We start from the raw sequence: 18,751 nt of genomic DNA, 5'->3' as shown, positions 1-18,751 counted from the left end.
CTACTCCACAGATTTGACACCACAGCTCCTCTGAATGAGCGAGGGGTAGCAGCATGAGCCTGGCTTCCCTAGGGCATAGCCATAGCCCAAGAACAAGCAGCAGCATTTGCCAAGGTCCTGCAGTCCTGTGGCCTCCCATGCAGCTGCAGGTGAGGAAAGTGCTGTAAGCCATAGTGCCACTGAAACGCCATCCAAATCCAGCCTACAGATTGCCCACTGGCCATCCCCAACATGCAGTCAAAAATCATCAAGCCAAAGAGACCTCAGCAAGAACTGTAGTCAACACACACTGCATCAAACCAAAGACAATGTGAAAGAATTGAAGCAATGGCTCATCTTGCACTGTGCTCATGCACTTGGTACGGTGCAAGAGAACAGACATAAATCAAGGAGACTCTGCTGACAAAATTTCAGAGGTTTCAGATTCTGTGTGCGTACAGCCTACCCTTGGAAAGAAACTTCAAAATCCAAAAAAATTAAGACTCAAAAGTAAAATCTTGATCCATAAATTCCTAGAGATTTACAAAATGTGGAAGACTTTCTCCATATTACTTATCTATATTGATAAAAGTGAGAGCCGGGACTGAAAAAAAAAAATATTGTGGAATATCTCCTTCTATTTTTTGTGCCCTGCCAAGAATTCTATCTGATTTTCAGTCCATTTAAATGTTATCCTTAGTGAACTATTCTGCCCTCTCAGTAGACGGCAAGTACAATACACACACAAAATGAAAAACTTTATTTTCTATAGTTCTCTGAACTACAAATATCTGAATCATTCATCTGCATTCTTCTGCATAAGCATTGTGTTAAATGTATGCAGTCTACAGCAACAATAATTTTATACCTGCAAGCTCATATTCTAACTATAGTTGAAGTAGTTCAATATTTTCCCTGTTAATGATATGCAAATTACTGGCATTAAAACCAGAACCTCTTTGAAGTTATTTAATTCTCAAATATTTCACTTGATCTACTCTTCCCCAAGCTTCAACTATGTGGACAGTTTGAGCAGAACTGTAATCAGAACAATAAAATAATTGTTAATTAATCATGTTAACAATAATAATTGTTAATTAATTAAATAAAGTTAAAATAATCAGAATAACAGGCCTTAAAACATCAGGGCACAGTAAGATTCAGAGGAACTGTATAAGACAACCAAAAGGCTGATTTCAGGCTGCTCCATTAAAAGTTAGTGACAGCTGACATTATAGCCACAGCACAGAGTGTTGTAGATCCTCTGGAAAACGCTTCAGCTCACAGGCAGTCTGAAGACAAATCAATATTTCTCCTAAAAAGCTAGTAGGACTTTCCCAGGTTGTGTCAGGGACCACAGTGCAAACCAGAATTCAGAAGAGTAAAAGATGCATCTCCTTCCACAGATCTTCTTAGAGAAACAGCATACATCTCACCCATTATTTATTAGATACCTGACAGCACTTCAGACTGTGCTTTTTCAGTATCAAAAAACCCCAAAGAAAGCAACTTCTCTCTGTGACAGAGGTGACAGAATTCTGTAATCCTGCTGTCAGCCGAAATAGCTGCATTTGCCACTTTCTCATGTAGTACTTGCATAAATTAGATTTTCAGTTCAGAAATACACTATGACAAAAAACATTTTTACCTCAGAACTTGTAAGCTGATCAAGGTTTCCAATAGCTTACAGTGAATCAGCCACACCTCTTTTTTAGAGATTATTTCTAAATCAGTAGCATCTAGGCAATTCAGTGCTCTACTTTCTCTCTTGGACATCTACACATAAAACTCATCCTCAGTTACAAACAACTAACTTTTGGTAATGAGGATAGCTATGGAGAAGAGCAAATTACCATAGTATCAGTCTGCATCAAGATCCACAAAGGGATAGTAGAGATGAGGCAAATCTAGATTACTTGCATAAAATCTCTATGCAATATACGGTTATAGTACAACAATGTGTCTCAAAGTCAGAAGTTTTAGTCACTTTCATGAATACTAATTTTTCTTTCAAAACATAAAAGCAGAATAAGTAGTTAAATTGGGAGAAAAAAATCTGATTTAATTTTCTAGGTAGAAAAGCAAAATGAAGATGTGTAGCCATAGCTAAATGCATCTGAAATTCTATTTATATCATCTAATTAAAAGGAGGCAAGCAAATACAATACAAGGAACAAAGAACAGGGACACAAGCAGCAGGAGCCAACAACTAAATTTAACTGTAAGTATTTTCAGAGCCTACACTGAAAAAAAAAAGTATATAGACAGGATAGAAAAACAACTTTAAAATATTTTTCAACAGTTGGCAGATGATTAAGCCAAGTCTCACGATTAAGAAAAATATACCTACCCCTTCTGGTTTAGACACTATTCCCTCTATAGCAGCACTGAGAACAGAAAGGGGTGTGAAATGCACAAATAGTAAGTGATCTGAAATACATCTCCATGCGGTAGACAGTGCACGTCCTAAACTGTAAGTTGGTTTTACACCCATTTTGACATGTCAGTCTTACAAAACTGCAATTTGTGAGTACTCTTTACTATTTAATTAAGCAAACGTAGAATGAATGTAAGTTACTTCTATAGCCCAGAAACTTCATACAGAATTTACATTTAAAGTGCAATTAGGACTGGAGCTAAAACTCTAAATGCAACGAAGCCCACAATTTCAGTTTAACTGTTCAAAAGTAGAAACAAAGCCTAATCAGATGATGGTAATCAACCAGTCTCTGCAGCCACAGAATCACAGAGAGCTGCAAGGGGTTCCCCAACAGAAGAAACAAGTCTACTTAGGGCAAAAGCTCCAACAAATTCTTTAAATGCTTCTTTCTTGATGATAGGCAGCTCTGTTTCCTGTTCCTCCCTTTCACTTCTGAGGCCACAAAACCAGTGCCATAACTATTTCAGCAACAGTGCATCTCTGTTGGTAGCCCAAGGCAACCAAGCAGATCAGTTATGTAGTGTCCAGATAGATAAGGAGAATTCCCTCTGCCCATTTAATCTCTTCTCCATTGTTTCTGTAGGTTAGACCAACAGGCAAACATACAAAGGACCATTTTGTACCCTAGCATAGCATGTTTAGGAGATAACTACTATTTTTCTTCCTACTCAGTCAGGGGAACTATTGCCTCAGCAGCACACCTGATGCTGAGCTGGAAACAAGATAGTACTTGCCATTTACACAGTGCCAACCTCCTCAGTTCCGCCAATCTAGATGAATCTCCACTGTTTGCAACCATTACGGGTCACTGAGCTAAAATTGAAGCCTTTTTCTGCAAAGTAGATCCAAAGTAAAAACAAGAGAACAAGAATTTCCAAGAGAACGACAGAACTCGGGACTGAGCTTTATTTGTTACATGTAGGATTTTCTTCCTGTTCTGAGCTCAACTTACAGCCTTTGCATTGGAATAATCTGTGTTGTCTGCATAAGGAATCTCCACAGTCTGATTTAGCTTTTCATTTTTCCTCACATATCTCCAGCTTATCACTTTTAAACAGATCATGACACATCACTGCAGTGATGAAATAACTTTTCTTAGTTTGTAAAAATCCCTTCGAGACATCTTTTTAATTGCTTTTCTGTTAAGTCTAGTACCTCTCAATAAAAACCTATTAGTGTAAGAGCAAATAGCCATGAAGCAATTTCAACAACAACTGGCAGTCAATCCACAACAGCCCGGGATGCTGCATTAGCTTCTCTCACTGTTGTTCATTGCAAATGATAGACAGACTCCAACTAGACCTAAGAAGGAGCAGACTGTCATAACTTCTCCTTGATGGAATAGAAAGGTAGAGATAGAACAAGCTTTGCAACCAAGACAAACATGTGCCTGCTGATTCTTAGAAATTTTGGCACAAACACCAATGAAGTTGTTTTGGGTAGACTTAGTGATCACACTTTGTTCTTTTACTTCTGTCAGTTGTCTTTTAATGACATTTTTGTTTTAATGGCAGCTAAATTCAAAATAAGTCATTGCTTGCAGTTTGACTGTTAATATTTCTATAAATTAATTAACTTTCAGTTTTAAAAATGCCCTCTATTCCAACAGTTTGAGTTTGCCTCAGTCATATAAGAGTATATGAAACAACTGAAAAAAAAATCAAACCCATGAGTTAAACCAGAGTTCCTAAAAATGTCAATTAATTTCTACTTCTTGGTTCATTCCCAGTACAAAGAAGATAGCTTTGAAATCAGACCACTATTAATTCACAGACTTTGAGGATGAATGTGTTCTAAACTGAACATTTTCTTACCAATGAAACCCAGCTGAGAAAATTCTAGAATCATCCAATCTTCAGAAGCGAGCTGAAGTGCAAAATTTTTTATTGTGCTGAAATAATTCTGCTTGACAACGATGTCATCTTCAAGCTAGAGGAAAGTAGCAGCGATATCAACATAAATAAAAAAAAAGTACCAGCAATGCAATAGGAAAAAGTACAGCTAGGAAATACTGATTTACAATATATTGCTAACACATAGCCATATATTTCTAATACAAGTGCTGCTATAAAACCTAGATGCTATAGCCAAGAATAACTATTGTAGGGATCACAGTCTGTCTATTTGTGGAGAACTAATCCAGAATCTTTCTGTAGGAAGAATCCACAAATGTATCTCAACTTACTACTTCAGAACTTTGCTTTTCTAGCTTCTCTCTTCAGAGGAAAATCATCCACAAAATAATGTTAGACTAAGTGACATCATCAGTAGAACAAGTAGAATATATGCATTATTTGTACACAAACGTGACTCTGTTTACTCACACACCTAACGGCACTGAAAGAATTTCTCCTCTGAGATAAGAAGCTAAGAGACACGTTGTCTGCAGAGATGGGATTCATTTCACCTGGCTTTAGCTGTCCAACAGAAGAACAGGTGCATGGTCCAAACTAGCCATCTAGTCCAGGCAGCAGAACTGCCAAGATGTGTCCCTTTAAGTCATACTAAGTACAGGCCACTGCTTTAAGGATCCTGCTTCTTCTGTCCTTTCTCCCAGTGCATTCATGCTCTCCTCCTTGTGCTGGCACTAATATTTGTGTGACTGCCTGATTTCAAAAAGACTGTCTCATGTAATTGGCTGTGCAGCTTCCAGGAGAGCTTTCTAATTCAGTATCCTCCACAACTTCCTCATATACCACAGCCTCCGTACTTAATGCCCTCCTTCAACTATGGAATCAAGTTATCTCTTTTCTGTATAGGTCCTTCTATGGTGTGTCCAACAGTATAATTTCTGGAGATTCATTTGAAAACTTGTGTCAAAACAAAGAAGAGAAATTTACCTGAATGTAATAAACCCCCTTCTTCTGGGCATACATCATAAGAAAACAATAATCCAAGTTTTGTTTTGTTCTCCATCTGAAATTAAATGTTTAAGGATTATGAAAAAAGTTATTTCAATACATGCTGGCAGTGCAAAGTAAATCTCACTATGAAGAATGACACATATTAGTGAAATGTCAGGACGGCTGCTTTTGGCATTGTTCCCTCAGGAAATCCTCTGTCTGAAAAAAAGGAACAAACTTTTGCCTTATGCTTTAATACAGACATAAAACTGGTTTAACTTGCATCTGATTTTGTGAAAACTACCTGACATTTCACTAAAAATACATGTGCACTTTAAATTGTAATTCAGACAGAATTACTGGGTTTTACACTGTATTTCAGGAAGAAAAACAGTAAACAAAAAAGTCTACCTACAGCAAAAAAGTGTATCAAGTCTCAGTTCTCCTCCCAAAATGTAACACTAAATGAATTCAACCAAGCATGGCATTAGGCTCTGATCATGCACAGAACAGCATGCAGATAGGAGTGAGATGGATTCACAGAGCACTTTTAGCATCCCCACACTTTCAAGAATTACAGTAAGAAAACATTTCAAGAATTCGCATCCCACTTGCCGTTTCATAAACAGAAGTGTAGGTGTGGGAGGAGATGGGAAAAGATCTGGGAGAATAAACTAACCTCACTCTCTCTTTTGAGTCTCCAAATGTCTCTTTCAAGTTTGTCAAGTCAGGATAGTAAGTTGCAGGAGGGGCTATTACTTCCACCAAGCCAGAACTGATCTCTGTAGAAAACCTGTAAATAGAAACATCCTAAAGTCACATGAAAGATTCTGAGTTCTGTAGACTTCCTCCTTGGTTTTCTGTTGGTACAGTTATTATGTGTGGTTACAACAATGACTTACGCAAATGAGCCATGTTAAATAAAAGTAGTATATAAAAAAAATATTGTTTCCTTAGCTTTGTCTTCAGAGCAGTATAGCCTCTTGCCCAGTAATTCAGAATTCTAACTAGATTCTAAACACTTCTTTTGCCTTTCTTTTTTCAGAACATAGTGATCCCTCCCACCCCCGACCATAGTTTTCTCTGAACATATGGAATACAAAGCCCTAACGTACATGTAAAATTTCCATTCATGTTCAACAAATCCTGCCTGTCTGTGTTGTACCAAATAATTTGATCTCATTTATTGTTTTACAATTTAACTGACTGAATCACTGCCCCTTAATTTGTCATCTATTACTTTGTTGTTTGAAAATCCAAACACCAAAGAATGCATGAGATGTATGATCTCATATTTCCAGAATACTGATTTAGGAAAAAACGAAAAAGCAAACCCACCACTAAGCTAAGAAGTCCCCCATTAAAACTACAACTTACTCTTTTTCCAGGCTTGCAACAACACTGTTAACATAATCAAGATCAGTCTGGAAAAAAACAAACACAAAAAATAACATACTTAACAGTTTTGGAGTTATACTTGAAAACAACCCAGTAAAATAAGCATTGGAAATAGCTGTACTTGAAAATCAGTTTCAGCATGTAAAATATTTGAGTAATATAGGAACACATCATACACATAACTATATTTTATGTCTAATGGGAGAATAAACAGTTTTTTTTCGTAAACAGAAGGGAATAATATCTACCTTGTATCCGCTTTTAACAGATAGTTCTAATCCAACTGTTGGTATTTTCTTGCAACTTCTCACGCTCTTAATGACAAAATGATCACTGAGTGTTTGTGGAGGAAGAACTTCATATTATTGTTAGATAATAATGAAAACATATATTAAAATATTATCAAGGAAAGCCTTCTGGAAAACAGGGCATTGAACACACTCTTCTTCCAAAAATATATCTCCTAAACTCTGCATTTAAAATTAAAGTGTGAATGCCCCAACCACAGACAGCAATGAACATGGTGTTTTCCTGACTAGGGTTGATTTTTTGCATCGGAGATTAAACTTGAAGGACTATCAATGCTATAAATCACACAGTTTGTAAAGATACACTGTTTCCAAAAATGACTTGTTGGTTAAAATATAAATTGTGACATTCTGGAAAAGTCTAGATCACCTAACTTGCCAGAACTGGCGATTACTCAACCTATTCACTTGCTCGTAAACATGCATTGCAGAAAAAGAGAGTTTGTGAATTCATAAAGGTGACTGAAAATCCTAAACTTAGTTATACTTAATCTAATAACTTGACATGCTATTTATCAGTCTTCAAAAGAAAATTTACACTCTATAAATCAACTCAGACTCTGGTGGCTCATGAGGATTCTGCAGAAATAGCTGCCTTTGAAATGCTGGAAACAAAGGAACAGTTCATACTTTTTCTGATGAATTTGTAATGCAGATTACCATTAAAGGATTATACACATGAAGTATAAATCCCTCCCAAGCATTTCTATAGAAGGACTAATCTTGTTTGATAAAGGTGCTTACCCTTTGATCTTAAAAAAAATCACCATTCCTATTTTTAAAGATTTATTTTTATAAAATCCAACATAATGCCAGTGACGCACACTTTTCCAAAAAGGACAACAGTGGGTTTCTTCCAAAAGCAGAATCTAAATACTACAAGAACATGTGAGTAGAAAGCATTTGTCATAAGTTTTCTCATACATGTTTTCTTCATAAGTGCTATGCAATCACAATAGCTTCATATTCAAGAGATGTAGCCTGTATACTTCCAACCTCATATTGTAATCTGTGCTGCTGTCACACAAAGTCAAGACGGTCTGGTCTAGCTGTACTGAACACAAGACACAGCAAATATCACTGCTGGCTTAGTAGGTAGTCTTCCTTATGAATCAACAATCGCTGCATCGGCATAGTGCAAAAGGAGATGCCACTTTTAGAATTAAAAAAAACCCCACTGAGATTAAAAGATTTTACACCATTTTTCACACGAGCAAATGCATTAAAAACTTGACCCTACCATTTTTTCTTGTATTGTGTTCAAGTGGAAAGGTTGTTTGGTTTTTTGTTGGTTTGTTTGGGGTTGTTTTTTGGTGGGCGGGGAAGGGCCAGGGGTGGCTTCTGTGAAAAGCTGCAAGAAGCTTCCCCTACATTCGATAGAGACAATGACAGCTGGCTCCAACATGGACCCACCACTGGCCATGGCCAAGACAATCAGCAACAGTGATAGTGCCTCTGGGATAATATATTTAAGAAGGGGAAAAAGTTGCTGCGCAACAGCAACTGCAGCCAAAGAAAAGAGTGAGAATATGTGAGAGAAACCACTCTGCAGACTCCAATGTCAGTGAAGAAGAGGAGGGAGGAGGTACTCCAGGTGTGGGAGCAGAGATTCCCCTGCAGCCCATGGTGAAGACCATGGTGAGGCAGACTGTCCCCCTCCAGCCCATGGAGGCTAACAGTGGAACAGATATCCACCTGCAGCCCATGGAGGACCCCATGCTGGAGCAGGTGGATGCAGCTACAATGAACTTAAATCTGTTTCATGGTATCAGTGCTCCCTGCAACTATTGAAAGGAAATTTCACTGGTGATCCCAACCAAAGCAGCACAATCTGTAAGACCACAGCTATGAATGAATGAAGACCACAGCTACCAAATCAGAAGGCAATAACAAAGCCAGAATTTTTCCTTAATAAAACTATTCAGGTTGAAGATTAAATAATCCCTAGGAGTTGGGACCCAAGAAAAACAAGCAAAAAAAGTATATTTTAGAACTAATCATTTTGAAGCAATTAAATGCAAAATTGTGATAGGCCACAACCAAAGAGTTAACAGTGCCAGCCACAAAGATGCATCTTATCAATGAATCACACGGAGCCTTACAAACAAGTTTGTCCTGTTAGGTGGATCTCTGAACTAATGAAAGGCATATGTAGGGGTGTTTTTTTCCAATAATCAGCAGTTCAAATCTTTCCGCCTGTCCTTTCTTCCTAATCATATGAAATTACTGATCTCAGAGAAAGCAAGAAACACTTGCAGCAAGACATCCTCCTTTTTTCATTCATACCAGATCAGATCAAAGATTGAGCCCCACTCACCATCTGGCTTCCAGCAGTGTCAGGCATAAACAGATACATAGCAAAGAATAAGAACAAGACAAACATACACAATACTCCCTCCTGTGACCATCCACGCTCTGACTATCTTCAGTTCAGGTTACTTCCTGAGACAGATGTGATTTTCTGTATTTAATATTCCTCAGTAGACTCCTCTTCAAGACACCTCGCCAGTATCCCCTTAAGCCTGTCTAAACTTTCAGCATGAAAAGATTTTAGCTTATGAGATCTATGGAGTTTCAAAAGCCTGTGAACATGGCAACATCTAAGGTTTAACTCCTTGCATCAGCAATTTTGATGAGACACACACATATAGACTGCTTTGATGAATCTCTCTAAAAGAAAACTGAGAGTCCATTGTGGAACAATCTAAAGTTTCAGACTGTCAGTGAAATAAGTTTTTAAGTTTCCTCAGGTTTTGTAAGATGCTGCCCTACAATTCTCTAAAGTACCTTCTCTAGTTTAGGTGAGGCTGCATTTCAAATTTGCAATTATTCTAATGTTTGTCTGAACAAACATTGTTATTCATAACAAACACACAAAGAACCAGAGGAGAAATGAACTTTCCAATCTTTTTTATTGATTTTTATGAGTGAGCATGTGCATAGCAAAGTAGTAGAATGTATTAGGTAGCAGACAAAACAAGATGTTAGAAAGTTCCTATTAAAAGCTGTCAGACAAAAACAAGATTCCTAGTGTTAAGAATCAGCTCTTTCATACTGTTAAATTGTACCTACTCCATACCTTCAAGAATGACAGAAGGTGGACTGTTTCTCAAAATGTAAGGAAAACCATGGCATTTTAGGCTGAAGGTCTATCTACTGTCTTAGCCAGTAGCAGATGCACAGGAAAAAAAAAAAAGAAAAAGATGCAATCACAGGGTATCTTGAGTTGAAAGGGACCCATAAGGATCATCGAGTCCACCTCCCTCCTCCTTGCAGGACTGTGTAAAACCAAACCAAACCATGTGACTAAGGGGATTGTCCAGATGCTCCTTGAACTCTGACAGGTTTGGTGCCATGACCGCTGCCCTAGGGAGCTTGTTCCAGTGACTGACAACCCTCCCTGTGAAGAACTTTTTCCCAATGTCCAACCTGAACTTCCCCTGATGCTGCTTCATTCCATTTCCTCATGTCCTATTGCCAGTCACCAGAGAGAGATTAGCACCCCACCTCCGCTGCCTGCCTTGAGGAAGACGTAGACTGCAATGAAATCACCCCTCAGCCTTCTTTTCTCCAAGTTGAACAAGCCAAGTGACCTCAGCTGTTCCTTGTAAGTTTTGACCTCAAGACCTTTCACCATCTTGGTCACCTTCCTCTGGACACGCTCTAACAGTTTGATGTCCTTCTTATACTGAGGCACACAAAACTGCACACAGTACTTAAGGTGGGGCCGCCCCAGTGCAGTGTAGAGTGCAATAAACAGGGTATGTACAGAACGAACCTTCTTTCTCTTCATATACCTCCCAGTTCTCAGTAATCAATAGTTTATAATTCCTAGGCCTGACTGGTATCCATACCATTATATTCAATAGCTCTTCCTGCATCTGGACTTTGTGAATTTGCGTGATTTGTTTCAAAACCCATTTACTCACTTGTATTTCACAATATCCAGTAGTAACAAGGTCCACAATTTAGCTATGTACCAAGTGAAAAATATTCTCTTTGTTTTAGATTTTGCCTCAATTTTATTTAGCAGCACCTAGATTGCATCTGTCTCACCATGTGAAACTGAGAATCGGTTCTATCCACGGATGTAAAATCTAAATGTGTCCAAACAGGGCTGGAGCCAGGCTGACATACAGGCAGAGCAAGCACACACACACTTTGCATCAGACCATACAAGACATGGTCTTGTACTCTAGCAGTACCAAAACGACATGGCACTGCTAGAAGAAACAAAAATAGCCTTGAAGTTCAGACATCTACATCCCATTGGAAAAGTGGGATTCCTGCCCCCACTTTTATTTTGTGCCTCACCCCTCCTGCAACAACTTATCTAGTGATACTGGATACATTACAAATGTAAGTTTTTCTTAGTTTGCCACTAAGCATTACTAAATTCCCACGACTTGTCCACCTGATACTATCAGAAGTGCTAAACACTGGACTATGTCGATATAAAGTGCTACAGCTGCCATGAAAACTTAGACTATATGCTTTAACATTCGCACCTGGCTAGTGAAAAACTTCATTTTCACATTAGATTCTCCAAAGGGGGTGAAAAAAAACAAAACTAAAATCGCAAAAAAGTACAACATGATGGAATGCCATGATGCAGCACACAAGCAACACAACTGTAGCATTTTCTTGTTCTGGAAATTTTACTTGCAACCTTAGCTTTTTTAAAAGTCATAATTTTCAAGTTGCATATTGAAACACTCTGCAAAATGTACAAGTTTTCAGCAGCTGACTCTGCTTTGAGCAGGGGGGTTGAACTAAATGATCTTCTAGAGGTCCCTTCTAATTTCAGTGATTCTTTGAATCTCAGATCTTGCCTTAACAGACCAAACTTCTGTTGGGATTAAATTTCTATTTCAGTTGTCAAAAAAAGTCAGTTTTAGGAAGAGAAGTGCAAATAGAAGCAAAGATGGCACTAAAATTCCAAAGAGATATTTTTTTTTTTCCCCCACAAGGAAAGGAAATTAAGATGCAGAATATCAAAATACTACAAATTCAAGAAGAGAAGCTGCAGGGAAAAAGGGAGGAAATTCAGACATTAACTGTATAGTACCTTCTAAACAATGTGGTTTATCCAGGCTGTTAGATTATCCAGGTCTTAATTCTTAAATGAAATCTAATATAAGTCAGTCTTAACTTATTCAAGAACATCTTCCAAAAAAAGAAAAAATCCATGGGAAACAATCATGCTAATCTGCAAAGCATGGGCATTTCATTGCTTACTAGTTTCTACAATTTTATCTGATCTTTCATGTAGAATTCCTGTAGAATGGGGGTGGAATAATTTTACAGTGTATTTTAAATAACAACAAACAATGCAAAATTGAACAGCCTCCATAAAAGGCAAAGCAAACATGTATTTGCCTTGAAATGGTGAATATATTTGAATGAATATAATTATCTATATACAAGTCATTAAAATTCACATAGGAAAAAGCAGCCACTAAAGTGGCATTTGAACCTATTTTTGGGTATTTATGCAGTGAAGAAAAAGCCTTAAGGAATAAAAGTGCAGCAGTGGCTTCCAGTGGTTGCAATAGTGTATGGATATAAATAAAACCTGGGGAAAGAAGTAGTATCTGTTACAGTTCAACAAATGCATCTGAAAAAAAATTATTTTCAGGAATACAGTGTCTGAGGCAGCAAGTTCAGGGAATACATATATACATGGAATATAAGAACAAGACGCAAAGCAAAAAACAGGAATGCAGAATACTGTCATAACATAGCCCGCTAATGTTACATAAGCACAATGTACCTTCTGTGTCCTACATGAGCTAATGACTTCATTCCTCTCTTACTGGAAGTCCCCACTCTATCACACAGGTAAGAGAGATCTTTCTCTCTCCAATCATTTCCATGATTGACCTGATTCAGTTCAGGACAGTGTTTCGCAACGCAGAGTCTTTGGCAGCAACAGCAGGAATACAAGCCCACTCTTGTATCACTCCACTCTCATTTCTCCCTACGCTTGTGTCCTGCATGTCAGCCCCTCAATCGTGAGGGAATAAACCCATATGGATTGTGTTGTGAACCACAGCACCACATCAGAGAGCAAGTTAGCTTTTAAGAAGGCCAGCCAGAACAAAAATATCAAGGGACTCCTCAAAACAGGACATTTGGATGCAAGGTATGTTAGTGTCATACAGCATTCTACTAGTTTTGTGCATATTACAGATGAAGCCTGGTTTGTAGAGTCTGAAAGAAAGTAGTATATGTGGCCTGGCAACCTGGAGAAACTGTCTTCTCCTTGGGTAAGGCTGTAAATTGTTGAAAAGGTCTAGATTGTTTTTTTGAAGATAGTTGCTATGTACAGTCAAAAGTACCTTTCTATGGTATGTGTTACTCATAATGAGGAAAAATTCCGTCTGTCCTCCAAATCTTTAGGCCAAGGCAGACCACAATAGCAAAATTTGATAGTGCTGTCCAAAACTTAAAGTGTCAATTCAGTCAATCATCCAGGTATGAAGTCATCTGCTACAATGCTTCTGAAATAAGATTATTATTGTTACTCTCCATCTCATAAACACACTAGACATTACCGAAGAGATCAGACACAATTCCATCCACTAACAGCGATGCTCCCTTACCAGACGCATCAGATAGATACTGTGGCCCAGGTGCATCTCAGAAGGTATCTTACAGATAGAGAAGGATTTCAGTCAATCTTAAGAAAAGAGCAGAACCCTGAATTTTATCTTTGTGCTGGGATACTAAATTTGTCTCAGGTACATGGAAGTTTTCAAATCCTGTCAAGGATCTTCTCTGAGATCCAAAAAAGATTTTTAATCACTGGTTTAATCCCTTATAAAAGCTTTGCTAGTCACTGCCATGAAAAGGAGTGTAAAATGCCATGAGGTTCCCAGTATCAGCAGTCCATACTCTTTGGGTACCAAAGCTTAGGTGCCAAAGAAGCGGGGATTGTAGTAGCAGCTTAAATATCTCAAATTCTCACTGACAGGCCAAACTACCCTTCCAGATATAAGAGTTAGCAGCATATCCAGAAGCTGTGTTCATTCGGATCAGTTTTGAGTGAGATGCCCAAAACAAAGGCTATCATCTGTGTAGGCTTTTAAAATTACCTGGTGAAGATAATGTATCATTTGGCACAACAGCCTTTTCTAGATTTGATTTTTTTTAAATACATATATTACATACATACATATGTACATGCTAAGATCTATTGGTCTGTCTCCAACTCGAGATCTTTTGAGGACTAGGAATACACTCTCCAATGCATCTCCAGGAAAGGGAGGCTCTCAAGTTTTCAACAATTAGCAGAAAGAATGGAACACCTCTTTAGCCAGGATGATACTAATACATCTGTGTTGAGACCAAGAGGCACAAAACACTCCTTTGTTTTCTATCAAGAGATCTGTTGATCAAAGGGATCTATAATTCAGGCCCAGAGCAAGAAGAGGTGAAAATATGGGCTCATTTATTTTGCTGGAGAAGTTTTCCATATTACACTCCAATGTTAACACATCCAAAAGAGATTCAGCAAGGTTTGACCCAGTATTTGCACTCAGTGCTTAATTTGCTAAGGCTTTGCTCATACCAGCCCACAGGATGGTACCTTGCTGGGTGCTTGTGTCACACTGACCCAACCAGTATAGACACTTTTCCAAACAAATAAAACAGAAAGAAGATTCTCCACAGAAGAAGGACAGATAAAACACTATTGAAGATCAACATCTTTTAATTTAGCAACCACTGTTTACATACAGATGACATGGTAACAGTAAAAGATATTCAAGATATGTAGGTTTCTCTAAGCAGAAGTGAATTGTATGCACATGAAGCAATAGAGTAAGATTTGAATAAGCAATACGCAAGAAAGTGTAACATATGGACTAGTGCTCCAAGAACAAATGGCTGGTCAATTATTGCCTGGTCAGATGTAATCAGTAGCGAACAGAATCAGCAAAATGCTTTTGCATACCTGTAGTGTCTTCTGATTCTTACTGAAATTATTTGTCTTCCTGATATTTTTGGTCAAATCAAGGTCTTTCCAGTATACACTGATTACTGTTTGTACAAAAGATTGTGCTAAGTGCAGTCACTGATTAATGAAGTGGACTGACAATAATTTGTGATATATTTAGAACAAGCCTAAGATGCATTTTCTTCATGGTAGATGAGATCTCCTCACAAGAAAAAAAATAAAATTGTTTAGATACCAGAAAAGTATGTTAATTTCTCTCACACTCAGTAGTGTGTGTGAAAACATGTATGTCTGCTCTTTGATGATGTAAAGTACTTCAAAAACATGTTTCCTATGTTAATTACAAACCTATTTAATAAAAATACTAGACAACCATTTTAATCTGAAGTTCATAGCTTCTTAAATCTAGAGCCTATAGTTTATTCTGAAAGCAAGTTCTCACGCAGAACAGGTTTATGAGATTCGAATTGCTTGCTTCAAGTCATCTGATAAGCCTATGAACTAGCTACATAGTGAAGGGGAATGAAAAGATTTTTAAGTATAGAGGTATAATGAATCATGCCTATTTATTAGTTATCCTAATGAATACCTGCAAATTATTCTGTAATAAAGTTATTTTAACAAATTGGAGAATACAGACATGTGTCAGTTAGTGGGACAACTGCAGTTTACTGTCAAGCAATTCATTTAAATTGGTGATTAGATATCACATCAGCTGAGATATTTTAAAATTCCTTGAACTTCCAGTATGGAAGTTTACTGTGTATAATTACATTACTGAGAAATATCCATACAGTAAGTAAATATGCAGATCTCTGTTTAATAACCATAATGCATCTGTGTTTACCAGCTCATCTATTTACACTGTTCATGCTGTTTGAAGGCAGACATTAGCCTTAATTTTCAACTTGTTTTCTAGTAAAATAGTCAACTTTACAAGAGAGGAATGAGATTGATCTGCTAAAAAAAATAAAACAGCAGGATTAAAAGCTTTTTAGGGTGCTTAGCACAAAGAGATTACAGTCCACTACTGGCTTCTGGCAATACTTCTTAAACACTGTCAACTTGATTTCTCAAATAAAGTCAGCAAGAAAATACTACAGTCTTTTTAAAATACTATTTTTCATTTAATTATCTCATAAAAACATTTCTGTAAAGTCTTGCACTTTTTTTTTTTGTTGGTACAAGCTATAGACAAAGCTCAGATAGTAATTTTCAGCTTATTAACAAAATTACCTAACCTCACACTATGCCCATTTCTTGCTGTACTTAAACAGCACTGGAGTTGAGCGGAGGTCATTTTCCTAATTTGATTTCCACTAAGTCATAGACAAAGCAATCAAACTGTCCAACTGAACACTGTTTGAATTAATCCACTAAAAAGATATGAACTTAAAATATCCACACCATCCAGAAAAATAAAATCAGTAACAATCTGTGCCTAACATCTCAAACTGCAGCACTCGTTTGAGCAAGGACTAAGCAGTAGCATGAAGAGAATGGGAAGAATCCTTGCTACAACCCCAGAGTACCTTAGCCATTATTTTGACGTTGAAGGAATAAAGTAATTAGCATATCTCTGTCACTACGTATAAGCATCAAAAGATCTGCAAAATAACCAGTCCACTGAATCCACGTTCACTATTCCCTTCATAAATAGAAAAAGCTGGGCTCTTCAGGATCATTTCTCTGAGAAACACAAGACTGACACTGTCTCCTTTTTATGGAATCTGTCTACATCTCAATTTCCTGGAATTCCTGAAAGGAGTGGTACTTGAAATTAAAGGCAGGTTAGAAACTGTATAAAAATATTTGATTACCTCTCCTATGAAGACAACCATAACACAATCCAGTTTTTCTTCAGGGGATAGCTTATCAATAAGAGAGTGGAGAGTTTCTGTAAGGTAAGACTTGACTTTTCTTTTCACCGTAGGTATTCCCATTACAATGGAAACTGAAATCAAACAAACCAGAAATGTACTTTCAGTGATTTCATACACAAGATAGAAATAAAAAAATCTTATCTCATAATAAAGCATTGCTTAAGAAATCCAAGTAGTTAAAAGATGGAGTTAACAGTAATTTAAAATAGTTTAAAAATACACCACCCATCATCAGGAGCATGATTAACATACTCACAGCAAATACAGCAAACAAAAAAAAAAGTAATCCTAGACATGTCAGACTATTGCATATGTAATAATCAACAACCATGGTATTAATCAGATAAGGTGCACCAGGGCTCATAGAGTGATTAAACTCCCTAACTTGGTTTTATTTTCAAATTGGCATAACCATTCTTCACAACCCAAGTATTTAACTTCTCAGAAATCATCTTTTAAAATGACACTGCTGAAAAAAACCCTCTATTGCTTTCCTTGCACCTGATTTGGGTTCTTCTAGAAAAACAAGTCCAGGCCATCAGGACAAATTTCCAGGCAATCCTGGAAATCCTTTCTTAGTCTTTCTTCTGCATCCCACCCCATATCAGGGGCTGGCTACCTACTGGGAACACAGCAGACAGCAACAGGAACACAGTAAAAGGATAAAGCAGACTTCATGAAGTCAACATCAGCATTCTAAGCCATCTGTGTGAAGTGATTTACCACATCATAAATATATAAAAATCAAACAACTTTTTAAAAAGGTTGTTCATCCTTCCTTATAGAGCCTGTTTTGCCTAGCAACTACACATTAAGAACCTCTGAATTAAAAAAAAAAAAACAAAACACTCAAAAAGCACAGTGACAAGGAAAGGGGAAGATGGGAAAAATAATTTTAACTCAGAATTTCCTCCCTCTTTTTAATTAAGCCTGATTCCAATTTCTATTTTGTAATTTCAAACTTCTGTCATATATTCCCAATGGGATATAATACAGCATTCACTTAAAACAATAAAAGGAATATGAGCCTTTTTCTTCCTGAATAACAACATTGAAATAAATGGTGTTTATAGTCAGAAAAATAACACTAAAGGTTGAGTCCACATATTTGTCTCACAGGCATGTCTTCTGTTAAAAGAAGGAGCAATCAAACTTACTGAAGTAACAAAAAAAAAAAGTATAGGCCAGGAGTAACAAATGCTTCTTTCAAAAGCAAGGAGGGGGAGAAAATTAAAAAGTGAGAAGCCTAATGGAGAATGACACAAACCATTCAAGTCAGATGGCACACAGAGAAACCAGGATTCATTGGTGGAGCCTTCAAGCTTAGATACACACACGCTTTGAGGTCTATCAGCTTGGTTGGGCTTCATGCTATTTGTTTTCTAGAGCTCCAAGAGTGGGATTCCATGGAGCTATCCTAATGACCAATGCTCAGAATTTGTGAAGATTAAGAAAAGAGGGGGTCAACAGTATTGCAGCATAACACTGATTTTTGCCCCCCCTTCAACAAGTGTCCAAATTTTATTGAAGCAATAATATCTGATTATCCTAGTTCTCCCAATTTTAAGTTATACTTTGAAATATATTGTTCAAAAAAACCAGAAACTCTAAGCTAATTATATCCGTATCAACTCTAAACTAATTATATCCATGCATGGTTGCCCCACAAACCTGAAAAGCCAAAGGGATGTGTCCATTAGCAGTTCAGAATCTGTAATGTTTGAGCTTTGTTCCCTTTTACTTAGTTACAAAAAAATAATGCTCCTTAATGTGTACCTTAACATGGCATGGGCTATGACTGAGATTATGCAGGAAAGAGCAAAGCTGAAGCCAAACTCCTTTCATCTTGCATTCAGTGCGAATTCTAAGAGATATCAATATCACACAAGTTAAATGATATGTCCTTGATCTACCAAGCAATGCAGTAAATTACATTACTA

The 18,751-nt window shown here is 37.3% G+C and overlaps 1 protein-coding gene across 5 annotated transcripts in view; it reads right to left on the bottom strand.

The window, feature by feature from the left end:
* The window catches only part of MGAT4A (alpha-1,3-mannosyl-glycoprotein 4-beta-N-acetylglucosaminyltransferase A), a 75,673-nt gene that overhangs the window by 27,268 nt on the left and 29,654 nt on the right, over positions 1-18,751 (bottom strand). For all 5 annotated transcript variants that reach the window (XM_054213546.1, XM_054213808.1, XM_054213636.1 and 2 more), the window contains 5 exons: positions 16,749-16,882; positions 6,640-6,686; positions 5,942-6,055; positions 5,260-5,335; positions 4,234-4,348 (listed from right to left, as the gene is read on the bottom strand). In XM_054213546.1, the coding sequence (XP_054069521.1) occupies positions 4,234-4,348; positions 5,260-5,335; positions 5,942-6,055; positions 6,640-6,686; positions 16,749-16,882 (486 nt within the window). The remainder of the gene's footprint in view (positions 1-4,233; positions 4,349-5,259; positions 5,336-5,941; positions 6,056-6,639; positions 6,687-16,748; positions 16,883-18,751) is intronic.

This window comes from Rissa tridactyla, chromosome 1 (genome assembly GCF_028500815.1).
Source record: "Rissa tridactyla isolate bRisTri1 chromosome 1, bRisTri1.patW.cur.20221130, whole genome shotgun sequence".
Taxonomy (NCBI): Eukaryota; Metazoa; Chordata; class Aves; order Charadriiformes; family Laridae; genus Rissa; species Rissa tridactyla.
This window is presented reverse-complemented; position numbering and strand designations above follow the sequence as displayed.